This window comes from Chinchilla lanigera, unplaced genomic scaffold (genome assembly GCF_000276665.1).
Source record: "Chinchilla lanigera isolate Chin_1 unplaced genomic scaffold, ChiLan1.0 scaffold00185, whole genome shotgun sequence".
Taxonomy (NCBI): domain Eukaryota; kingdom Metazoa; phylum Chordata; class Mammalia; order Rodentia; family Chinchillidae; genus Chinchilla; species Chinchilla lanigera.
The window spans coordinates 908,408-931,071 of NW_004955586.1; the positions used below are offsets into that span (position 1 = coordinate 908,408).

The 22,664-nt window shown below is 35.3% G+C and overlaps 1 protein-coding gene and 1 pseudogene across 6 annotated transcripts in view; both read right to left on the reverse strand.

Annotated features, from left to right (window-relative positions):
- Nucleotides 1-22,664, reverse strand: part of Cdkl5 (cyclin-dependent kinase-like 5) — a 205,828-nt gene that overhangs the window by 116,522 nt on the left and 66,642 nt on the right. For all 6 annotated transcript variants that reach the window (XM_013509898.1, XM_013509896.1, XM_013509894.1 and 3 more), the window contains 2 exons: nucleotides 22,039-22,269; nucleotides 18,818-18,852 (listed from right to left, as the gene is read on the reverse strand). In XM_013509898.1, coding sequence (XP_013365352.1) covers nucleotides 18,818-18,852; nucleotides 22,039-22,102 — 99 coding nt within the window. In that variant the 5' untranslated portion in view covers nucleotides 22,103-22,269. The remainder of the gene's footprint in view (nucleotides 1-18,817; nucleotides 18,853-22,038; nucleotides 22,270-22,664) is intronic.
- On the reverse strand, nucleotides 1,384-5,947 carry LOC106147582 (annotated as a pseudogene).

The following is a 22,664-nucleotide window of genomic DNA, read 5'->3' on the forward strand; positions in this document are numbered from 1 at the left end:
GTTGAAGCTCAGCTCATACTATGGTGAGCTTTAATAAAGGCATTGGAAGACACTTAAGATTTCTTTTATACATTTCAAACAGACTGGTTACACAGGTACTGCTCAAACCTCCTTCAGCCTCTCTTGCTTTCCACATAAAATTTTAGTACAAACATCAAAAATGCCAGTCATCCCAAAAGACAGACTGCCAAACTCATAGCCCAATACAAGATCTGAATTAATGTGCATTACACAGAATGAATCCAAGAAACATCAATGAGTGCTAAATTCAGGTAAGCACACTTAATAGTCCAGCTCTAAGCATTTAAGTTTCTCACACTAGTGTTGTTTACAATACTAAAATTCTATTATTCAAGCTTTACATTTCAGAAGAGGGAAATGACTTACATCAGCAATAGAATTACTGCTATAGTCTACAAAAGAGAAAACCTATTAACAGAACTAGTACACATAATATGATATGGGAGGATATTTTAGGGGAAAAGATACTTTACTTTCAAAGCAGGAATTACATAAACATACTGTCAAAAATACCACAAAATCGAAGTAGGATCAAATTTGAACAGCATGTATGTATTTTAAAAATGCATGTTCGAGTTCACACTGCACCTGCTTGTAACAATACACAACAAATCACTCTTTTACATATACTGACTCTCTCTAGGGGAATATGAGAGAGAAAAGGGCCCCTATACAGCACTGAATAAAACTTTTATTTGGAATTTAAGTTCTTTGAGTCAAAAACTTACTTTATTATTCACTTCTTTATTTTTATGGTATTGGGGATCGAACACAGGGCCTTCAGCATGCTAGGCAAGTGCCAAGTTAAACACCTAGCCCCCGGAGTCAACCACTTTAAATACGAACATACACCTTAATCCCTCTCTCCCCATCCTCCTTACCCCAGGTATCCCCAAGGAACCCTGGTGGTCTAACATCTTTGTGTCTGCTAGGTCTCATGACCAAGGTTGTTCAATACTACCTGCATTGGAATGAAGATACATCTGCTAATATACCTTCCTTCTCTTTAACAACTGAGCAGAATTATGACGCTTCCAAGCACATATTTTGATCTCTAGGTTATTAGGCTGCTGCTGGGCTGATTACTGGTTCTGCAAGACAGCTGCTGGTCTATAATGTCTAGTACCCAGTGTCTACAGAGTTCTCATTTTCTCTCTCTCTCCTCTCTCCACTCTCTCTCTCTCTCCCTCCCTCCCTCCCTCTCGCTCTCTCTCTCTCTCTCTCTCTCTCTCTCTCTCTCTCTTTCCCTCTCAAGAATCACACTTATCAGTAGGGAAACCAGCAGGCTGTCAGTACAAGTCAGAGATGGTACTTCTCTGCCTGTCCCCTTCAGTCCTGTTAGGCCCTGTAATGGGCATGGGTTTACTCACTAACTGTGGCATGAAGAACCAGCTGGTTCCTACAAGAAGACATAGAGAAGACAGCTATTGATGAGGAGCCACTGGAACGGCTCTGCAGACCAGCTATACCATGGCAAAGAACACTCGCCTGATTTTTCACATGATCCCTAATACTCTTAAGTAAGACACAGAATAATTCAATGATGGTCAAAGCAAGTGACACCAGGGATACCACCAGCTTAAAGAGAATGAAGATGCTTTTCTCTGGGGGGTGAGAGAAGAAGCAGTCTACCTAATGGGGCAAGGGTAACATTTGCAAATGTAAACTGCATTTAGGCTGAATCCATAGATGTACCATTAATCAGCAGGAAGGCCACCTTGAGGACGGACTTGAAGAAGATACTGACAGTATAGGTTCACAACAATACTCCCTCTCATTTTCACACAACCATGCTCTTTGATGCCATACTTGAACTTTTAAATTTCAGTTTCCTGCAAGTGCATCTCCACACTGACACCATCAATTTGGGCAACTCTGAGTTCCTTCTCTTGCTTATTCAATTACTTCTTACATCACATAGAACACATGCATCAGGTACCAGAGAGTGGGCATAGATGATAATAAAATCTACAAGAGCCAGAAGTGCACATGAGAGATTGGGAAAGACAGTCATAGCAGGCATTTTCACAACCAGGCTGCCGAGTGTACGTTGATAGGCAAAATGCTCATATCACTCCAGAATGACTCAACTGCAGTCCCCAGGAGAAGGACTCCGAAAATGAAAAAGACTGAGAGCCAAACCTTCCCCAAGCTGTGGAGTAGGCTTGAACTTTATCCAGGAACTGGTCAAAGGCATCCCAGTTACCCGTGCTGCCTGCCTGGTTGCTGTTCTTTCACTTGAAAGAAGTAAACTGAGCAAGCCAAGTGATTGCACTCCTTGGGGGATGAAATAAAATGAAACGCTCAAGAGTCAAAACTGTTTAAAGTTTGCTGCCATTTGGTACCTTCCTCAACTCCTTCCTCTAATGAAATAAAATTGCTGAGATCAGGTAAAAGCTTATATGGATTCATTATCATACATGGTAAGTACTCCTACATAAGGAAGTACATTTTCTTGTAATAGGACAAGTTACATAAGTGGGGGAGCTAAGCAGATAAATCTAAAGGTCTCCTTCAATTCCAGAATAAGACAATTTCTAAAAATAATGACTCAGTTGTTTAGTGTATCAACAATTCAATTCATACTCATACACTGACTGATTCATCTTCTGAATTAGGGTCAATATCTCCCAAAGACATAGAGATATTCATTGAACCAGTATTTATTCAGTGTCAGATACTATAGTAGGCACTGGTTCCTACCGACGGGTAAAAGAGAAAAAAATTCCTGTTTTTGTTGAATTCAATCAACTGGATGAAAGAGACAATTAAAAGTGCAGCATTTTATTATTTTATTACAGCTAAGACACAACTGATTGCTATAATACACCATAATTTTACTTATCGCTCAGAAAGGAATTGAGGTATCCAGTATAAAATGTATCCCAATTTCAGAAATGTGAGGAGGAAAGGCACATCTTAGAACCAAGGGAAAAGGCCAAATGAGCGAGTGAATATACAATTGCAAATTTAAGTAAGTGCCAAAAACAAAACAACTAGGAGGTCCTCATAAGAGATTAATGTGAGAAAACCCAGACCAGACTAGAGAGTCACTTGAGGAGCAGGAAAGTGTTGCTCCATGGGAAAAGCAGCAGCATGTGCAAAGATTTTAAGGGCGAAGGACTCATGGTATTCAAGTAACTAAAAGGCAGAGTGCATTTCCCAGGCAGTTAGTTGGCAGAAGAGGAGGAATCATATCTGAGATTAGTGCCACAGAGGGGCTAACTCAGGCACCCACTCACTAGGCAGCCGCGAAGCCCAAGGGCTTCCAAGGGAAGTCGGACTATATTGTGAAGCTGGGGCAAGACTGAGGCAAGGAGAGGAGCTACAAATGGTTACTCAGGAGCTTTGGGCGTAGCAGGAGGGTCAGAGACGACAGGATCAGAATAAGGAACATATACGGATGGACGTTCTGTGTTAATAAATGGTCAGGGTGGTAACAAAACACAAAAGAGGACGTCAAAAATGATAGGGCTGGTCCTGGAAGTCTCTAGAGAGGAGAACAGGTAATTAAATCCTGGCACTGCAGCCCTGAATGCATTTGTGAATGAAGTGGCATTTCCCAAGGGTAGCTGCCAGCCCAGGTAGCATGAAGAAGCAAGATCAGGACAAAGGGGTAGCTGAGAATTGGAGACCAAAGTCCCTGTCAGGAAGGGCTCCAATTCAAGTACTTACTGAGTGTAGACCATCTACCTTTGGTGGAATTGTTCGCACGTGGAAGCTTTTTAAAGATTAAATTATTGACACACTGTGCTCATTCTTGTGGATTTCTTCTAGGTTATTATATGAAAAAAAGACATTTTTTTTTTTTCCAGGAGGAACAGCACTGATCTACCATCCACTACCGCTAAGGGTAGAAGAAACCTGGCATGATGCACAACACAAAGCTATGTCACTAATGAAGACTATTAGTCTTTCCTTCCTACAGTCTGTATTAATCTGTAAGAAAGGTCACAATGCAAAAGCAGAGTGAAAAGCTTCTGTCTTTAATTCAGAGCATACTAGGCAAGTGTATCTTACCTTGAAATGGGCTACAGATAATTGCTTATTACATGGCAAAAATAATTATTTGCAACCAAATCCTTCAATACAGCAAATCATTTGAAAACAATTTTATTTAGTATATTCATATTACATCCATAATAGTTAACATTTTAATTCTCCCTCTTCAAAATATATTTAACTGCCAAATATAGATATTAATTTTAAACTGGGAAAAATATTTCCTAACATAAACATGATAAGACTTTGCCAACTAATAAGCAATCTCAAATATCATATGGCTAATTAGTTTCTTGGTTTAACAGCTGCTCTGCACAGTAGATTACATGAGAAACATAAAACTAAAAATGAACCCTAAAAAAAAGGGCAGCGTTAACTAAATTCACAGTATCTCAAATTGCCTAAGGTTGGCTACAACTGCAATCCAAGGATAAGAACTGAAGCCTACCAAAATGTAAATTTTGAGCAAGTAATCAAAGTATAAGGCTCAAGTACACGCAATGCTTTCTCAGTTGCATAAGTAACACATTTCAGCCAAACTATCCGCTATCTCATAGATTCTGTGAATAATCTTATTAAGCTAAAGTTACCAAGATCTACAGTTTATAATTAATACATTCTTTAAGGTTAATTGAAAATCAACCATTGGTAGCAGAGGAGTTCCACATTTAGTCTCATTAGTTTTTCAAATTTAAATAGTGCATAGTCCCTAGAGATTTCAAAGTGCCTTAGAAACTGAGTTACTTCTTCAAAAACAATTGGGGTGAAATAGCAGGTGAAGAAAATAATTCCCAGAACCACTTTAACATGGTTTATAGAAAATATCTGATAAAACAAAAGCAGTGTTGTAGGGGAGGGGAGAAAATCAATAGTTCTGGCTAATTTAGGGCAAAGTTATTAGAAATTTTCAAGAGCTGCATGAAGGTTTTTCAAATAGTTTGTTCTGAAAAATCTTCTTACTAAACACATGAAAATACAGAGATTTAAGATTCAAAGAGATGAAAATAACAGAGGATGAGTCATCTCAGCAAAGCAAATGGCTCATAGGAAAGTTTAAAATCTCTTGCAGAACATTATTTTTAAACTGGACAGATATTTCCAATTTTAAAATATAAACGTAGGACTTCCAGTTTCAGCTCCAACACATGCAGTGCTTGGATATTATCCCGCCTGTCTTTCTAAGTTAAAACCCTAACAAACTGAAAATCAGCAACTTTTCTTAGACCCATCAGAGAACTGAGGTCACACAGCAAATCAGCCTCCTAAATCTAGATACAAGCCAAACACAGAACTATCCCAAGACTAGCTTACCTGCAGCCGAAGGCACTGGAGCAATACAAAAGTAAGAACTTAAATGATAATTCTGACAAAGATTAGGTGAGACCAGCTTGTGAATGAAAAGTCCTGGGAGCCCAGTCTTGGGCTTTCCATACTCAAGTGGCTTTACTTGCAGGAATCTCACCAGGTTCTGATTATGAAGATTTAAGGACAATCTCCTCTCCTTTCGGGTAGGAGGAGAAGAAGGGTAACTATTTTGAAATATACTCAGGGGCAAGATCCAATAAAAAAAAATCTCTTTGGGTAGGGGAAAAGAGGAAAGCAGTTATCTCAAAATGTACCCAAAGGAAAAGTAACAGTTCTGAAATAAGTTCAGAATGTTCTTCATGACAAAGTGATGAAGAACCTCTCACATGTGCTGGAGAGGGGGAATTAGCCAACTACAACCCCTCAAGCCTTCCTGTTTCACCTAACAGGAGGGAAGAAAACGGGAAGAGAAGCCCTATGAAACATTTCTAAAGGTTGTAGTCAAGGACTTAAGCCCCAGGAGAGACAGATTATAGAATACTTTCCTCTTTCCATACTCTTCCACCATTTCAACAGGAGTCCAGCACAGTAATGATGGATCACACTGAAAGAGGTACATGATGCAAACTATTTTAAAAGCTCCTCTACCCCTGAAAATGAACCCAGGGCCTTTGCACTGACATACATTCCCAGGCGTTTTATAAATTTTGTAATTTTTAATTTTGAGACAGGGTCTCCTTAAGTCATTAAGTTGCCCCGGCTTAGCTCGAACCTGCAATTTTGCCTCACCCTCTCAGAGTACTAGCATTATAGGATATGCCACTATGCTCAGCCTAAAAAGGAATTCTTAGGGAAACCCAAAGACAACAGATAGGGAAAAGAAAAACAAAAAGGCACTAGAAGATACCAAAGCTTCTGGCAACTACACTTACACTAAACATTAAAAGTGGCCCAGTTTCTGGCTAGCTTAACAAGAACCCTTATACTAAAAGCCTATTTACCACATTTCTATTACTCAATACATCATATCCAGCATGAAAAAAGGGAAAAGACACATACATCATAAGGCATGCAAAAAGGTAAGAAAAATAGTCTGAAAAGACAAAGTACCAGACTCAGACATAGCACACACTTGGGAATTATCAGATAGGGAATTTAAAATTACTATGATTAATATGTTAAAAGCTCTAATGGAATAAGCAGACAACATACAAAAACAGATGGGTAATGTAAGCACATACAACTCTAAAAAAGAATTAAAAGAAAATGCTAGAAATCAAAATCACTGTAACAAAAAAGAATGCCTTTAATGGACTCCTGAGTAGATTAGATATGGCCAAGGAAAAGAATCAGTAAACTTGACAATATGTCACTAGAAACATCCCAAAATAAAATGTAAAGAGAAAAAAATTTTAAAGCAGAACTAAATATTCAAGAACTATGGAAAAATTGGCACAATCAGAATACCAAAAGGAGAAAAATAAGACAAAGAAGAATATTTGAAAGTATTCAGGTAGAAACCTAACAATAATTGCAGAATCTGTATGTGAAAACTAAATGTATTGAAAGAAATCAAAGAAGATCTAAATAAATGGAGAGATACTCTGTTCATACACTGGAAGACAATATTATCAATTCCTGCTCGGTCTTTTGAGGGCCTGCACTCGGTTTTATCTGCAAAGACAAAATGTACTTTTAAAGACTGTCTAATAAATCTGTCTATGCCCCTCAAAAAAGATATACCAATTCTTCCCCTACTGATCGACAGATTCAATGCAATCTTATTTTAGTATATGTGCTGCTGAAACAAGCACTCAATGCAATCTTTTGTTGTTGTTGTTGAAGAAAGCTACTCATGGATACTAACTGATTTTAAATATCATATGAAAAAACAAAAGATGCAGAACAGCCAATCCAATACAGAAAAACAAAGTCAGAGGCCTGGTACTACCCAAGTTTAAGACTTACTATAAAGCTATACTAGTCAAGAAAATATGGTATTGGTAAAGAACAGGGATACAGATCAATGGAACAAAACAGAACACAAAAACAAACTCAACACAAATATAGTCAATGAATTTTTGACAAAGGAACAGAGGCAATTTGATGAAGAAAGCAATCTTTTTTAACCAATGGTGTTAGCTGTGCATATGTAAAAGGAGGAGCCTAGACACAGATCTTACAACTTCCACAAAAATCAACTCAAAGAGAGTAACAGACCTAAATGCAAAATTATAAAACTTCCAGAACTTAACCTAAAAAATCTAGGTGACTTTGAGGTTGATGATCAGTTTACAAATACAACACCAAAATGACTGTCCATGAAAGAAAAAAAATGTTAAGTTGGACTTTATTAAAATTAAAAACTACTCTTTGGTAAAGACATTGTCACAAGAATGAAAAGACATGCCACAGATTGGAATAAAATATGTGCAAAAAACATTTCTGGAGAGTGTTATTGCTAAAAGTGACAGAATAGAGAGATCTAGGACTTTGCCCCTCCACAGAAACAACTGAGCTAAGAAAAAGTGTAACAATCAATATTTCCAAATACTCTGCAAATACTCAAAAGCTACAATAACCAGGAAAAGGGTTCATGGAGGTAGCTGCTTGTGATAAGAAAGTGTACATTTTGAATTGCATACCTGCCTTCTCCCCACCCAACTACATCTATGGCAGATAAGGAGACCAGAAATAGAAGGCAATTTCCTCAACCTAATAAAACACTTTTTTTGAGACAGATGTCACTTTATTGCCCAAGCTGGTTTTGAACTTGTGGGTTCAAGTGATCCTCTTCAGTAACTGAGAGTATAAAGCAGTGATGGCAAATCTTTTAGAGCGTTCAATGATAACAACCAACCAGCTGTAGCACACAGGCCACAGGTTGGCCACCACGGCTATAGGCTGTGTAAGGGCATCCATACTTAACTGCATACTTAATGGTAATAGACTGAAACTCTTCCTCAAACCATCAGAAACAAAACAAGAATGCTTATTTTAGCCACGTTTATTTAATACTGTGCTTGAATTTCTAGCCAAAGCAATTAGGCAAGAAAAAAAAAGGTGTCCCATTTGGAAATGAGTAAGTAGAACTATCCTTTTATTTCCACATGTAATTTTCACAGAAAATCCTAAAGCATTCATTTAAAAAAGTATTAGAGCTAATAAAGAAATGCAGCAAACTTGTAAAATACAAGGTCAAAATACAAAAACTAGTAGGCCTCAAAATGTTAAATATATAGTTACGATGACCCATGAATTGAACGTCTAGGTAAATACGCAAAAGAATTGAAAACAGGACTCAGATTCTTATGTAGCAGCCTTATTCACAACAACCAAAAATGGAAACAATGTAAGTGCAACACAAATAAATGGATAAACAAAATATAGTATATACAATATTACTCAGCCATAAAGGAATGAAGTGCTGATATATGTCACAACATGGATGAACCTTAAAAAATCATGTTAAATGAAAGAAACCAGACACAAAAGAAAACATATACTATTCAATAATATGAAATATCTAGAATAGGAAAATCATGGAGACAAAAAGTAGAATGAAGATACTAGATATTGAGGGTAGGAAGAATTGGATAAATAGGAAGAATTCGAGAACTAGTGGTTAATTAATACAGAGCTTCTGTTGGGGTAAAAATTTTAGAAATGGTAGTGAGAGTTATACATCATTGTGAATGCAATTAATGCCACTGACTATACAGTCAGAAAATGTTAAAAGGGCAAATTTTATGCTATCCATATCTTTATTACAGTTTTTAAAAATCAGTAGTATTTCTACACTGGTAACAATATAAAAAAGAAGTTAAGAGGGCAATTTCACTTCCAGTAGCATCCATATGAATAAAATACTTAGGGATACATCTAACCAAAGGGGGTAAAAGACTTGCATAACTGAAAATTACAAAATTAAAACAGCTAAAAGAAGTTTAAAAAGACCTAAACAGAAAGATCCTTTGTTTGCAGATTAGAAAAACTTACAGTTACAATGATATTACCCAAAGCAATCTACAGATTCAGTGCAATCCCTATCAAAATTCTAATAGCTTTTTTCCCCAGAAATGGGAAAGCTGATCCTAAATTCAGATGGAATTGTAAAGGGTCCTCAGTCGCCAAAATACCACTGAAAAAGGATAACAAAGATGGAGAACTCACAACTCCTGATTTTGTAACTTACTACAAAGCCACAATTGCACACTGTGATACTTGCACGCAGATAGGCACATAGCCTAATAGAGTAAAAGTGCGAATCCACAACTAAACCCACACATCTATGGCCAAGTGATTCTTAACAAGGGTGTCAACACTAGCAAATGAGTAAAAGCATTCTCTCCTCAACAAATGGTGCTAAGACAACTGGCTACCCACATGCAAAAGAATGACAATGAGGTTAGATTCCTAAATCATACCACACTAAAAAAAAAAATCAAGAACCTAATAAATGTAATATCTAAAATATATTACTATACTACTAGAAAAAAGAACACAACTGTAAACTTTTATGACCTTAGATTTGGAAATGTTTTCAAAAACACAAGTAATAAAGGGAAAAATAGACAAACTGGGCTTTATCAAAATTGAAAATTCTTATACGTCAAAAGATATCTCCAAGACAGTAAAAAGGTAGCCTACAGAATAAGACTATATACTTGCTAACTGTATGTCTGATAAGGAACTTCTGTATAGACTATATTTAGAAATGTTAAAACTCAACACGAAAAGGTAGTCCAGTTTAAAAGTGGGTAAATGATTTGAATAGGCATATCTCCAAAGATAAAATGAGAATGGTCATATGAAAAGATGCTATACATGTCTTCATTACAGTTTTTATAAATCAGTAGTATTTCCACACTAGTCTATGAAAAGGTGCTCATACCACTAATTATCAGGGAAATGCAAATCAAAGCCACAGGAATTACTATTTTTCATCCAGTGGGATGGCTAAAATAAATTTTTCAAAGTACAAAACAGCATTGGTCGGGATGTGGAGAAATTAGAGTCCCTATAGATTGCCAGTAGGAATGCCAGTGGTGTGGCTGCTTTGGAAAACAATTTGGCACCTCCCCAGAAAAGTGAAACAGAATTCCCATATGACCCAGCAGCTGCATTCCTAGGTAGACGCTCCGAAGAATTGAAAGCAGAGACTCAAACAATATCTGTACATGAATGTTCATAGCACCACTATTCACAATAGCCAAAAGCAGAAATAATCCAGATGTCCACCCACTAAGAATGCATCCACAAAACATGTATTTCCATATAGTACGACAGACTATCATTCAGGCATAAAAAGAAATGAAGTACTAATATATGCTGCAATGTAGGTGAACCTCAGAAACATTATGCTAAGTGAAGGGTGCCAATCTCAAAAGGTCACATATAGTATGATTCTGTTTATATGAAATATCTAGAATAGGTAAATCCATAGCTACAGAAAGCAATTTGGTGGTTGCCAGGGGGAGGGGAAAGGGACAATGGGAAGTGTGTATGTAATTAATACAGGATTTTCCTTTGGGGAGATGAAAATGTTTTAGAATTTGAAAGAAGTGCTGATTGTACAACACTGTGAATGTACTAAATGTCCCCTAATTGTACACTGTACAGTAATTAATTTTATACTATATGAGTTTTACCTCAATTTTAAAAAGATGGTCTTAAAATATGGCTTAATTCCTGGCTCTACCATCAATTAACTATATAGCCTAAATAGCCTTCAGAAAATTAACCTACTTGAGCTTCAGTTCCCTCATGGAAAGGATGATACTTGCTAACTTTTAGAGTTGTTATGAGGACTTAAGGAGAAATGAAAATAAAGCAGCTAGTACAATGCCTGAATGAGGTACAAATAAACACAGTCGTTACTATTTTTTTATTTGTGTCTGTTGAATTGAACTAGGAAAATATCTCAAATTCTTTTTCCCCAAAATTTTACTCTTCCCGTTAGTGGGAAGGTCTTTCTCTGGAACTGAAGAGCTTTTTCACAGCCCCACACAACACTGTTTTCTTCGCTGTATTCATCACTGGATAGAAAGAGAGCTATTCAGGCCAGTGATGGGACCGGGGGTGAATAGCACAGATGTGTTGCTGTATGTCCAATCCTCAGCAAACTTCACTTCTCTGTTCTGACAACTGATATATAAAAAGATAACCCTTACAAAATGGCCTATCCAGTCATTTAAAGGATTTACCCAAGTCCAGATCAAAGGCAAGGTAATTTTCAGTGGAAGTCCTCTACTTCATTTACCAACTACCTTGCATCCAAGAGCATCCCGGGCAAAGAGACTGTTAATTCACTGAGGTCACTATGCTGTTTCCACCACATTCTAGTTAGGGTTTCTTCAACGTCAGAAGCAAACTTTTTCTATAGACCTATTTTAGGCTCTGTTAGTCATGTAGTGTTTGTTACAACTACTCAACTCCTTCACTGCATTGCAAAAGCATCAATAGAAAATATATAAACGAATGAGTGTGGCTGTATCCCAAAAAGACTTTGCTTACAAAGAGGTGGCAGGCCTGATTTGGACCACAGCAGGTAGTTTACAAACACCAGAGCTACTTTGTCAGGGTCAGTCCTCCTGCCCATCCTAATACGGTGTTCTTAAAGAAAATGACTGGGGCCTCATGAATCAAGCTTTAGCTGTGCCACTGGGAAAGGATCTACAACTGATCAGTATTACACCAAAGATTTGGGGCCCTCTGACAGAAGGAAAACAGAGGTTCTCACTATATTATTCTGATCCAGTTTGTTATCAGCTAATGGTGCTACTTCCTAATGCTAGTTGTACCTTTGTGACAGTTGTATTGTACGGTTTGGGATCCTCCCCCGCCCCCTGCCCTTATTACTAACATGAGTTTTCCCTAAGCAGGCTTCAGTGGAGAACTTAGGAGGGAGAGGGGTTTCATACCGTCATTTCAATTACTATCTTCCTTCAGATTTACCTCTCCCAAACAATATTTTAAGCTTCCTAACAATAGGAAATAAAACCTTGTATTTGTTAGTTTATCCATGCTAAACTAAAGTCCACATAAAAATTATCTCTTATTGATTTTGGCAAAGTGAATACCTAGCTAAGAGCCTGATATTTTGTCAGCACTCAATAGATTTTTCTACACAGATACAGACTGAATTTTCCTTCATAATGCCATTCCTAGAACACATTGCTTTAGGAGATAAGACTTTTTTTAAGCTTTTCGGCTTTTTAAAATGAAAATGTTTTAATATATGAAAGAAACCTTTAAATCAAGAAATGTTAAAGCTCAGAAGCATTGTAGAATATGAATGACCACTTCTAATTATATAGTATTTCATGGCTGAATTACTTTTTATGTAGGAATAGATCAACACATACTACTTTCCAGTCATTGGTTTCAATAACTGATAAAAAATTACATTTATCACTAAAGAGTATCCACTACACAGGCATTTACTAATCAGTCCTTTTTCCTATACTACCAGTGAAGATACATTTCTATCCGGTGTAGAATGAACTACAATCATTTTTATTCCTTAACCTGTGAAGGAAAGTAGCATTAAGGAGCTAAGATAAATCATTCAATCACAGACATTTATCAGAAACTAATGAAATTATTCATTTTAAGATGAGGAAAAGAATGCTCTCATCTTTGAACTAATTATGGGTTTTATGATTTACAAAAAGGAACTTTAAAGTTGATCTCTAAGAGTTCAATAAATAATAGTGTTGGCTTAAATGAAAGACCCAAAAATGAAAGACACAGAAGAGAGCTGTTGCAAAGCAGCAGGGACTTGGTCCCAGAGGAGGCATCAAAGGTGTCCCCAAAACTTGAACACGGTAAACTGGAAAAGTATCCTGGTCACCTCATCTTCCAGATGAGGAGGGTAAATGATGGTTTAGGAACCAAGACATGTGAAAAGGTGAATGAGATAAAGTCTCATGTGGAGTCAGAGCTAGAGATGGCTAATGCTAATATGACCATTCTCTTAACACATTTATTAAACAACTAACTTTAGTTTAGCTAAACTAAAGAAAACTAAACACAGAAAACTATATCCCAATGAGGATGCTAGGGATAAAAGCAACCAGGAAGCCTGCAGAGGCCCAAAATTCTTCTAGTTCTCTAAAGAAGGCAGGACCCACTTGGGAAATAACACACAAGCCACTATTCCTTTTATTGATTAAAAAACAAAAGCAACAAAACAAAAACAGAAACATAGATAGCTTTTCCTACTTTAACAGCCTAGCAAAATCTTAAATAAAAAATATTATAATACAAAGTAGTAGTATTTGGATAAAACTTCTGCAGTGTTTCAAAGACAACTGGCTCCACCACAAAAACCAGGTCAAGAACGGAAACCATACAGAAGTGATGCCTTGATATGAGTGCCGCTATAAAAGGAGACACAAGATCCTTGTTCCTCACTAAGGATTTCTGCTATTTTTGTTCTGGACCTGAAGCCCAGTTTGTGGCATCATTAATCTCCATATGCTGCAGTAAATTAATGTCATTTAAAGAGAGTAATTCCTTAAAAAGATTGTATTGAAATAATAATACTTCCAGCATCTTACAATGTTTATTAAAAACTCTAAGTCTCTCTAATTTCTTTCAATTGCTAGAAATTTTACAAACAGAAAACAAAAGCTCTTATTTTTAAGAAGGAAAGTAGTAAGAAAGTAAATAACATAACTAATCCTAAACAGTCAATTTTTCACTGTTGATTTATCACTTTAATGTTTTCTTAAATTTTTAATTCACACATAAAACCTAATGGAAAAGTTTGTTTTACTTTTTTGTTGTTGTATTATTTTAGAAGAAAATAACTGTACTGCTTTAGATGGTAGCAATTTGCCAAAGGTAAATATATCCCCAAATACTATAAATAATCTGTTAAACTGGTGATTGTTCATTGGCTTTTCCTCAAGTATCTTCTTGAAAAGCTTGGTTTACAAAAAAAGTAACCAAATTCTCATTTAGTTTTATAGTAAAAAAACTAATTTAATCTGAAAAGGAATCACTAATTCAAAATATATAATGCCTGCTAAAAATGAAGACTTATAGCTAAAAACAACTTGTAACAACTGAGTAATAAGAGCTAAGAATGTCTCTTCATAGAAGGGAATATGGCTATTCCTGACTACAGACTATTTAACCAAATCTGCACTGCCTGGTACCCTCAATCTCAATTTCCAACACTCAAAGAAAAAAAATGGCCCATCCCAGATTTTCTCTATCTACCGTCTTCTTAACCTCTTACAATCTGGCATTCAACATACCATTTCATCAAAAAACCTCACTAATAAAATGGCCTTGTTAAATGAAATGGAATTGCTCGCCTCTCAATCCTTATTATCATGGAACTTTTTATGGATTCTTAAACCACTGGTGAGTAATATCTTTAAAATATCTCTTTTCTTTGTTTCAAGAGGTCTGCCCACCTCTTCTTCAGTCTCACCAATTTACTCTGCTCCACACACCCTCTTGGAAGATTCATATCATTTCACAGCTCAAGGTAGCAGTCTCTGGAGGCAGTCCACTGCCTAGCTTCACCACTTACCAGCTACATGACCTTAGCTTTGTGATACACCTCCTGTATTACTCAGTTTTCCTTAACTGTCAAATAGGAGTAAGAGCAGGGTTGTTGTGGACTTAAAACATCTACTACAGTGTCTGGTATACGGGAGAGCTCAATATGCAGTATCTAATAGTATCAGGCTTTTTACTGTTGCCGTTCTTATTCTTTATTATCATTACTTCTCCCTTCAAATTTATATACACTTTATAAGTGTTCTAGTCACAGAAACAACACCAATGCTTTTCCAGTTTGTTCCATTCAAATCCTTGGGATCACTTTGCACCCCTTTGTAGAAACCAAGTTCCCATTACTCTGCAACAGCTCTCTACTAAAGTCCTTTACTTTCTCTAAGTCAATGCTATGCTTCTTGCCCACTTATAACATGTATCCCAACGCTGGATTGCTCACAACTTTGTAAATTAGCTATCTCAAGTACATATATCATCTACTAGCTCAAAATAAAAACTTCATATAGGTCAACCCCAACCACGGTAAAGGAATCACATGAAGCAGCACTTCTACATCCTAGGCTCAGTAAGCACTGTGCTCCATTTTCTTCATGCATAAACTCTCTTTCTTCAGGGTTTTTGTTTTTGCTTTCTTTCTTCAGGCTTTAATTGAATCTCCTTTGTCCTTTCCTGTCCTTCTTCTTCAGTATGGGGGATAAACCCAGGGCCGCACGTATACTAGGCCAAGTCTCTACCATTGAGTTATATCCCCAGCCCTGAATCCTCCTATTTCAACCTCACTCAGTTTTCTCTGCCTTGTTGTGAGCATGACACTTTTAGGCTTCTCTTCAGAAAAGCATCCTATAAAATATGACTTCCTCTCTCATATGCTCTTCAAAATACACATGCAAATAAAATCAACAATACATACACGCAGGACAAGGGTCCAAACCAGAATATCTTCCAAATGTGAATAGTCATAAGGAGCCATAAATAGAAGCTTAACAGTCATTGCTAAAAGTTTTCACATATGTGTCAATGTGTATATATAACAATAAACACAATCTGTCAAAAAAAAAGAGTACAAGCTATACTATTCTTTCTGAAATGGACATCATTTATTTCAGTAAATTAAGAAGTATGGTCTTTGGTCGGAAATAGCCCAACATCATATTGTATTCATAAAAGACAAAACATATCTATTTATAAACTTGAACTCTAAACTCTTATGATAGTACACAGATTAAAACAGTAACTTTATCCTAAGAATTATTTAATTCTGTATATATACATATAGCTAACAACTAATCGTTCTAAAGTTACCCATCTACACTTAAGTAATCAACAGACCTATGCATAAGTAATCACAAAGGACTGATTATACATTTTTATAAGCACTTCATGAAAATGTCAAGGCATGCAAAATATATCAGCATGATCATTTTATAGATAATGACTACAATAGGGAAGATTACATACATTTTAACTATAATATGAATTTTACAGTAATCCATTTGTCTGATCTGAAAGTGTAAATCTTACCAGAAGCATCAAATTCTCTATTTTTAGATAATGGGGTATAGATTTGAAGATCTGATTTTAGCTGGGAAAAAGATATAACAAGTCTAATGACTAAACAGCTGCAGATTCTAAAAAGAGTTTTATATTATTCTGAGGCACTAATTTATGCTTTAAATTTTCCATCCAGTGATATACTTTTAGATGCATAAAAAGAAAAGCAATAATCCTTAGATAGTTGGTCAGTGACCCCCTCATCAAGTGAAGTATAGCAAGAAGAAACTTTTTAGATGCAATTTCATTTGCAGCAACTTCACGGGTTATGTTTCTTCTTCCATCCCTTCAGAGAGACCTTAAGCCATACTAGGACAAGTAAAGTATGGTTTATTCCTCCTTATAACTGAAAATCCCCTCCACACAGCCACTAGGAATCAGAGTTCACATTCAGAGCTGATTTCCCAAGAGCAGGGATGCCTACGTTCATCCACTTTCATTCTGGGCCTGTTTTCTTGTCAACTAATCGTGTGCATTATTATGAGGACCAGGTACATGTAACAACTGTATCTTAAACAAGTAAATGGAAAGATAAAAACAATACACTCAACTATTAAAGTTTATTTTTACACAAAAGGCTGAAGGACAGCTTAGGCAAGGTTCAAAAAGTACAAAGAGGGCCAGGGATATAGCTCAGTGATCACAAGATCCTGAGTTTAATTCTTGGTACCCACAAAAAATACAAAGAAAAAAGTTACATGGTGAAGTATGACAATAAGAGAAAAAACTTGAACTGTTTGTATTAATATATTAGACTATTTGTACATACATAATTATATGGTATATATGTGTATATATATTATATTAGATATGTATATAGCTTAGAAGTCTTTAGGTTTTAAAACCCAAGATTAAGAACTGAAGCTTCCATCTGTAATGCTATCCAAACAGAGCTACAACATAAAAAGAGACATTATATTCGTAAAAAAGTCAAATGTAACTTGGAAACTGACCACTGATTTCCCCTAAGTAATATCCACCAGAAATTCTATTTTTTAAGCTTCACAAATTTACTGTAACTCTAAGCAACTCATTAAAAGAATAGCATTTCATTAGGGAGCTTTCCATGTTTAATTTAAAACTGCAGTGATATTTCTTAATAAGACAGTCAAGGTACTAAGTTTATTTTTATTAGTTATTTTAAATTCTTAATCACATTTAATTAAGAACCAATAGCATTCAAACAATTGGTGAGGATTTACTGACAAAGAGACCATCAGATAACATAAAAATAACTTTTTAAAAAATTCAAACATCTAATATCATGAATAGAAAAGTCACTGCATTAAAGTAGATTTGTGATCTAAAGCAACAAATAAATAAACAAAAATTAAACTTTACAAATCCTTAAATCCAAAAGGTAGGCAGTATTTTGTATAATAGGAAAGAAAAAGCAAACATAAAAATTATATCATCTTTATTTATAGACATATTATTATTGATAGATGACTAATAGATTCAAGAGTTTAAATAATTTGAATGAAGTTGCTAAGCTCATATCTCAGGCACAAAATATATCATTATAAAAATCACAAAATACTTAAAACTTTGATCTTAAAACCTTAGTCTTAGCAAATCATATGCAAAATAACATGAGGTCCAATATTAATACTCAGATCTAGTACATCTAAATTAAAAAAGTAACCTAACACTTAAAATTGTTAGTTTCAACACTTACCTTTTTTTTGGTACCGGGAATCAAACTCAGGACCTTGTACTTGCCAGGCAGGTGCTATGCCACTGAGCTAGATCCCCAGCCCCAACATCTACTATCTTGAAATTAGTCTCTGAGCAAAACATGCTCACTACTGAGCAACAGCTATGGAAGCTTCAAATAACTTAGCTGAATAATTTGTCGTTATTATCACTCAAATAATCCATACTAAGATTCATTTTAACGCTGTTCCAAGGTGATCAACTACAGCTAGTAATTATAATCATGTACTATTATTCCATGTTCCAATTCATTACCAAGCAGCTATCTACTACCCTTCAAAATCTGTATTCAAATCCATCTAGTAATCTAAGTTACTGGATCTACAAGAAAAATACTGAACAACACTCCCTCTTACTCATAACATTTGAACATAATTCTGTCACTACTTTGCTTCCCTCTTCCCATTCCACCACCTTTTTTCTCTTCACATTAGGCAGCTTTTTACCTATACACAGGCTAAAAAAATTAGCATGGGATTGCAAAAAGCTAATAATTACTTACCACAATCAAGCTTACTGAAAAGTTTTTCTTTTTTTCCAGGTTCACACAGCAATTCTACTTCATTAAGAGTCATCATCATACCCAGATGGTTTTAATTATGTGCCCACATGTACAGAGCAATGCATTAGTTTCAAAACAGTTTAAACATAATAGATATTTTCCTTGCAAAAACCATGTACTTGCCTTGTGTCTGCACTTAAGTACAACTCCATAGGCTCCTATAATAAGAAAGAAGTAAATAATCAGGGGCATGTACACAAATTAGAACTCTTGAAAAAAAAATCAAAGCTGTGCCACATTTACATTGCTTATCATTATGTTATAATAATAACACACAAAATTACAGTATTCTAGAATGATAATACAATAATGAGCCATATTCAAGTAGAACACAGATATATTTTAATAAATATTTTTAATGTTTCCCTTTTTAAAGAAAACTTCATTTGAGACATGTTTTAAAGTCTTAAACATTTTCTGAGAGAAGACTGGGTCATAGGAACTTTGTACATAAATGAAAATTAATTCCAAAGATTCTAGGGAACTTAAAACTTAAAAGCTAATTAATTCCCAAGAGCAAGCTTAAGCATAGAGCCTATCTAAATATGCTGCCTGTCCTAGAAGTCATTTAAACCCTCTTGTAGGATACTGGAATATCCTTTTTGTGTGGCAAAATAGTATAAGTCAGGTCTGGGCATGTATCTCAGTGATAGAATGCGTCCCTAGCACTCTTGAGGCCCTGAGTTCAATCCTCAGCAGGTCTCAGCACTTCAATTAATGACTACTAGGAGTTGCTACCTTTTTGCCATAAAAGACTCCGTCTAAGTGCACAGGCCACATGACTCCCACTTTATTTGGTGTATTTTGATAAGATTCATTCCTGCCTTTTGGGTTACTTATCTTATTGCCAAGGTAATAAACTTACTTTCTTAGAGCAGAACAAAGAGGCATACCTTGACGGCAAGGAAACCAAGAAACTGAAGTTAAAATTACAATGTGAACAACAGAATCAAAACTTAATATATAATAACCAAGCTCTGAAAAAACACCAAGAACCGTGGCATTAGCAGACAGGATAAACCTGTATGCAACTATGAGAAGGGGACTTTAGGGAGATGACATGGAGAAATATGCCTCCAACACTCTGAAAAGTTTCCTTTGCTTTGGAGATTGATGAATCTTATTACCATAGCTAAGGTAGAACCAGCCATGAGAACCACTGAAATTAACTCCACAATCACTAACAAGTATCCAGTCCTCCAATCCAATTATTCTAACTGCATATGCCAGTTTTCCTATGAAGTGAAAGTGTACTATTTATGCTATAGGAATGTGGGGTGTGCTAGACAAATTTTTATACACTCCATTACTTCCTATATATTTTTTTCTAAAACCATCTGAAGTGGTTTACCAAAAAAATTACACTATGGATATATATATATAATGGTTCTGATTATAATTTAACACATTCTAATTTATATAGAAGTCTCATAATTTTGATTAATCTGAGCCAACACCTGAGAAGATGATCACCTATAAACACATGAGAAAATCAAGATTATGATCCAGAAAAACTTAGGTTTAGAATTTGGAAATTCTAGCTTTGCTGCTGCACCCTATGTGCTGTCAGCAGCTTTACTGCCTGTCTGTAATTGCAATACATCCGATAAGTAAAATTTTAAAAGGCAGCTGTTGCCGGGGATATAGCCCAGCGGCACAAGCACTTGCCTGGCAAGCACAAGGTCCTGAGTTCAATTCCCGGTACAAAAAAGAAAAACGGCAGCTGTTATAAAGCATTAGGTAAGAGATTCAAAATGAATTTTATTTACACAATTAATACCAATTAAAAAAAAGAAAAGGAGTAGACAAGTGAAGGATAAAGGACTTATTCTTTTCATGTAGTATGAAGGTTAAAGTGGATTGTCAATTTGATTAGCTTGGGAGTTATCTCAAGGATTAATAAAGCACACTTCTGCATGGCAGATCATAGAGGCGTGACCTGGGGGTTTGTATCTGTCCCTGGCCCCTTCATCTCTGGCACTTCTAACCTGCTCTGTTTCCTGGTTGTCATTAACTAAGTAGCTGTGCTCTACCACACCTTTCCACAAGGTTTCTGCCTTGGAGTCAGGAGACCATGGACTGAATTCTCTGAAACTATAAGCTATATAAACCATTTTTTTTCATTTAAATTGCAAGTGCTGTATGTTTGGTCCTAGCAACAGGAAAGCTGACTAGTACATATGGTTTCAATGTCAAACTTTGAAACAAGCACCCATTGATTAGATTCTACTTTATGTCCATTTATTTGAAAAGGATTTGCCAAATTAATATTAAAATCTTGAACTGCTTTGCTATTCATCTAAGTTTTTAAAACTTCTTTTTAAATTCAAAATTTGGAAAATATGAAACTTTCGTAACATTTGATTTAAAAACATAAATGCTAAGGAACTATAATTATAATCACTTATCTTCTATAAAAAAATCATTTATCAAGATTTCTATAAAGTTATCTTTAAGAGCAAAAATTACTAAGCAGAAAAAAGTCAGGAATAAATGATGGCTTTTCTAAGAGTCAGCTTATGAAAAATGAATTACCATATTTTATCAAGTCAATAATATCAGTGGTTATAAGAATTATTTTATGTACGATTAGGAAAGAAAATGTACTACCATGTAAGCTATGACAGATCCTGATTTTAGAGATGTTAAAATATGACCAAATTCTGTGCCTAAAAATTTATAAAATGAAGTTTGTCATTCTCAATAAAATAGAAGCTATTTATTCACTTATTGAACATGTATTAAGTAAAATTTTACATGTATGAATAAATTTTAAATTATTCAAAATAAAGTTGATATAAAAACAAAATGTAACTTAAAAAATATAGTAATGCTGTACTTAATAAACCATAATTACTAATGAAAATAATGAAATAAAGGCAGTCTTAAGAAATCTTTCATTGCCAGGCATAGTGGTGCACACCTATAATCCCAGCACTCAAGAAGCTGAGGCAGGCAGATCACTGCATGTTCAAGGCCAGCCTGGGCTAGTGAGTTCAAGACCAACCTGAACTGCAGAGTGAAACCTTGCCTCAAAAAGACAAAAAAGAAACTTTGACTTATTAAACTTTTAAAAGTTTTTTTTGTTTTTTGGTTTTTTTTTTTTTTTTTTTGGTTTTTCTCTGGTACCAGGACTTTTAAAAGTTTTAATGTATAATTGACTTTCAAATGGAGTGTAAGGCTCAAACAATTTAAGAGTAACTTTATTTTAAATTTTATACTCTTAAATGAATATCTGAATTGATATAGGCTAAACTGATGTGACCTAAAGTGGTAAATTTTGAGGTAGTAGGTATAACTGTACATTGCTCAAAACTTCAAGAAACATAAAAATTCTAACTTACCTTCACCTACAACCCCAAGGATCTCAAATTTATTCATCACATTACCAATGTTAGGAATCTTCATGAAGACAAACTCCTCTTTTGATGTAAGCCACAAAACATGGCACCAAAAAAGGAACTTCGAAGAAAGTTATGTAGAAAGTAGAAGAAAAATGTCCAAAGGGAGAAATTCTCAATGGTTGGCAGGAATTTTCACATATTCCTTTTAATAATGAAATATTAAATGAGTTCCTGAAAGAACAAACACAATGAAAAGCAATTAGTTTTACATTGTAGTACTCGAATAACCTATCCTTCCTTTTAGTACAGTTTTTTAAACTCCCCGTTAAGGCTTCACATGCTGGAAAAAATAAGAAACAACAATAATAAGAGAGAAGAACCCAAACTGGAATGAACTCACAGCAATTAAAATGAATACCATAATCATACTGAAAGAGAAATCAAGGAGAAAGAATTAACCCCAGGCAACCTTTGAAAACAGTACTTTACCAATTTCCTCAAACTAAAAACAAAAAGAAAAATAAACAAATACTGTACTCTACCACGTAGATATCTTTTTTTACACAGTGATATGAAAGTTCTCTATCTGTACGCTAGGAATGAATAAATTAAGTAAATATACTGTA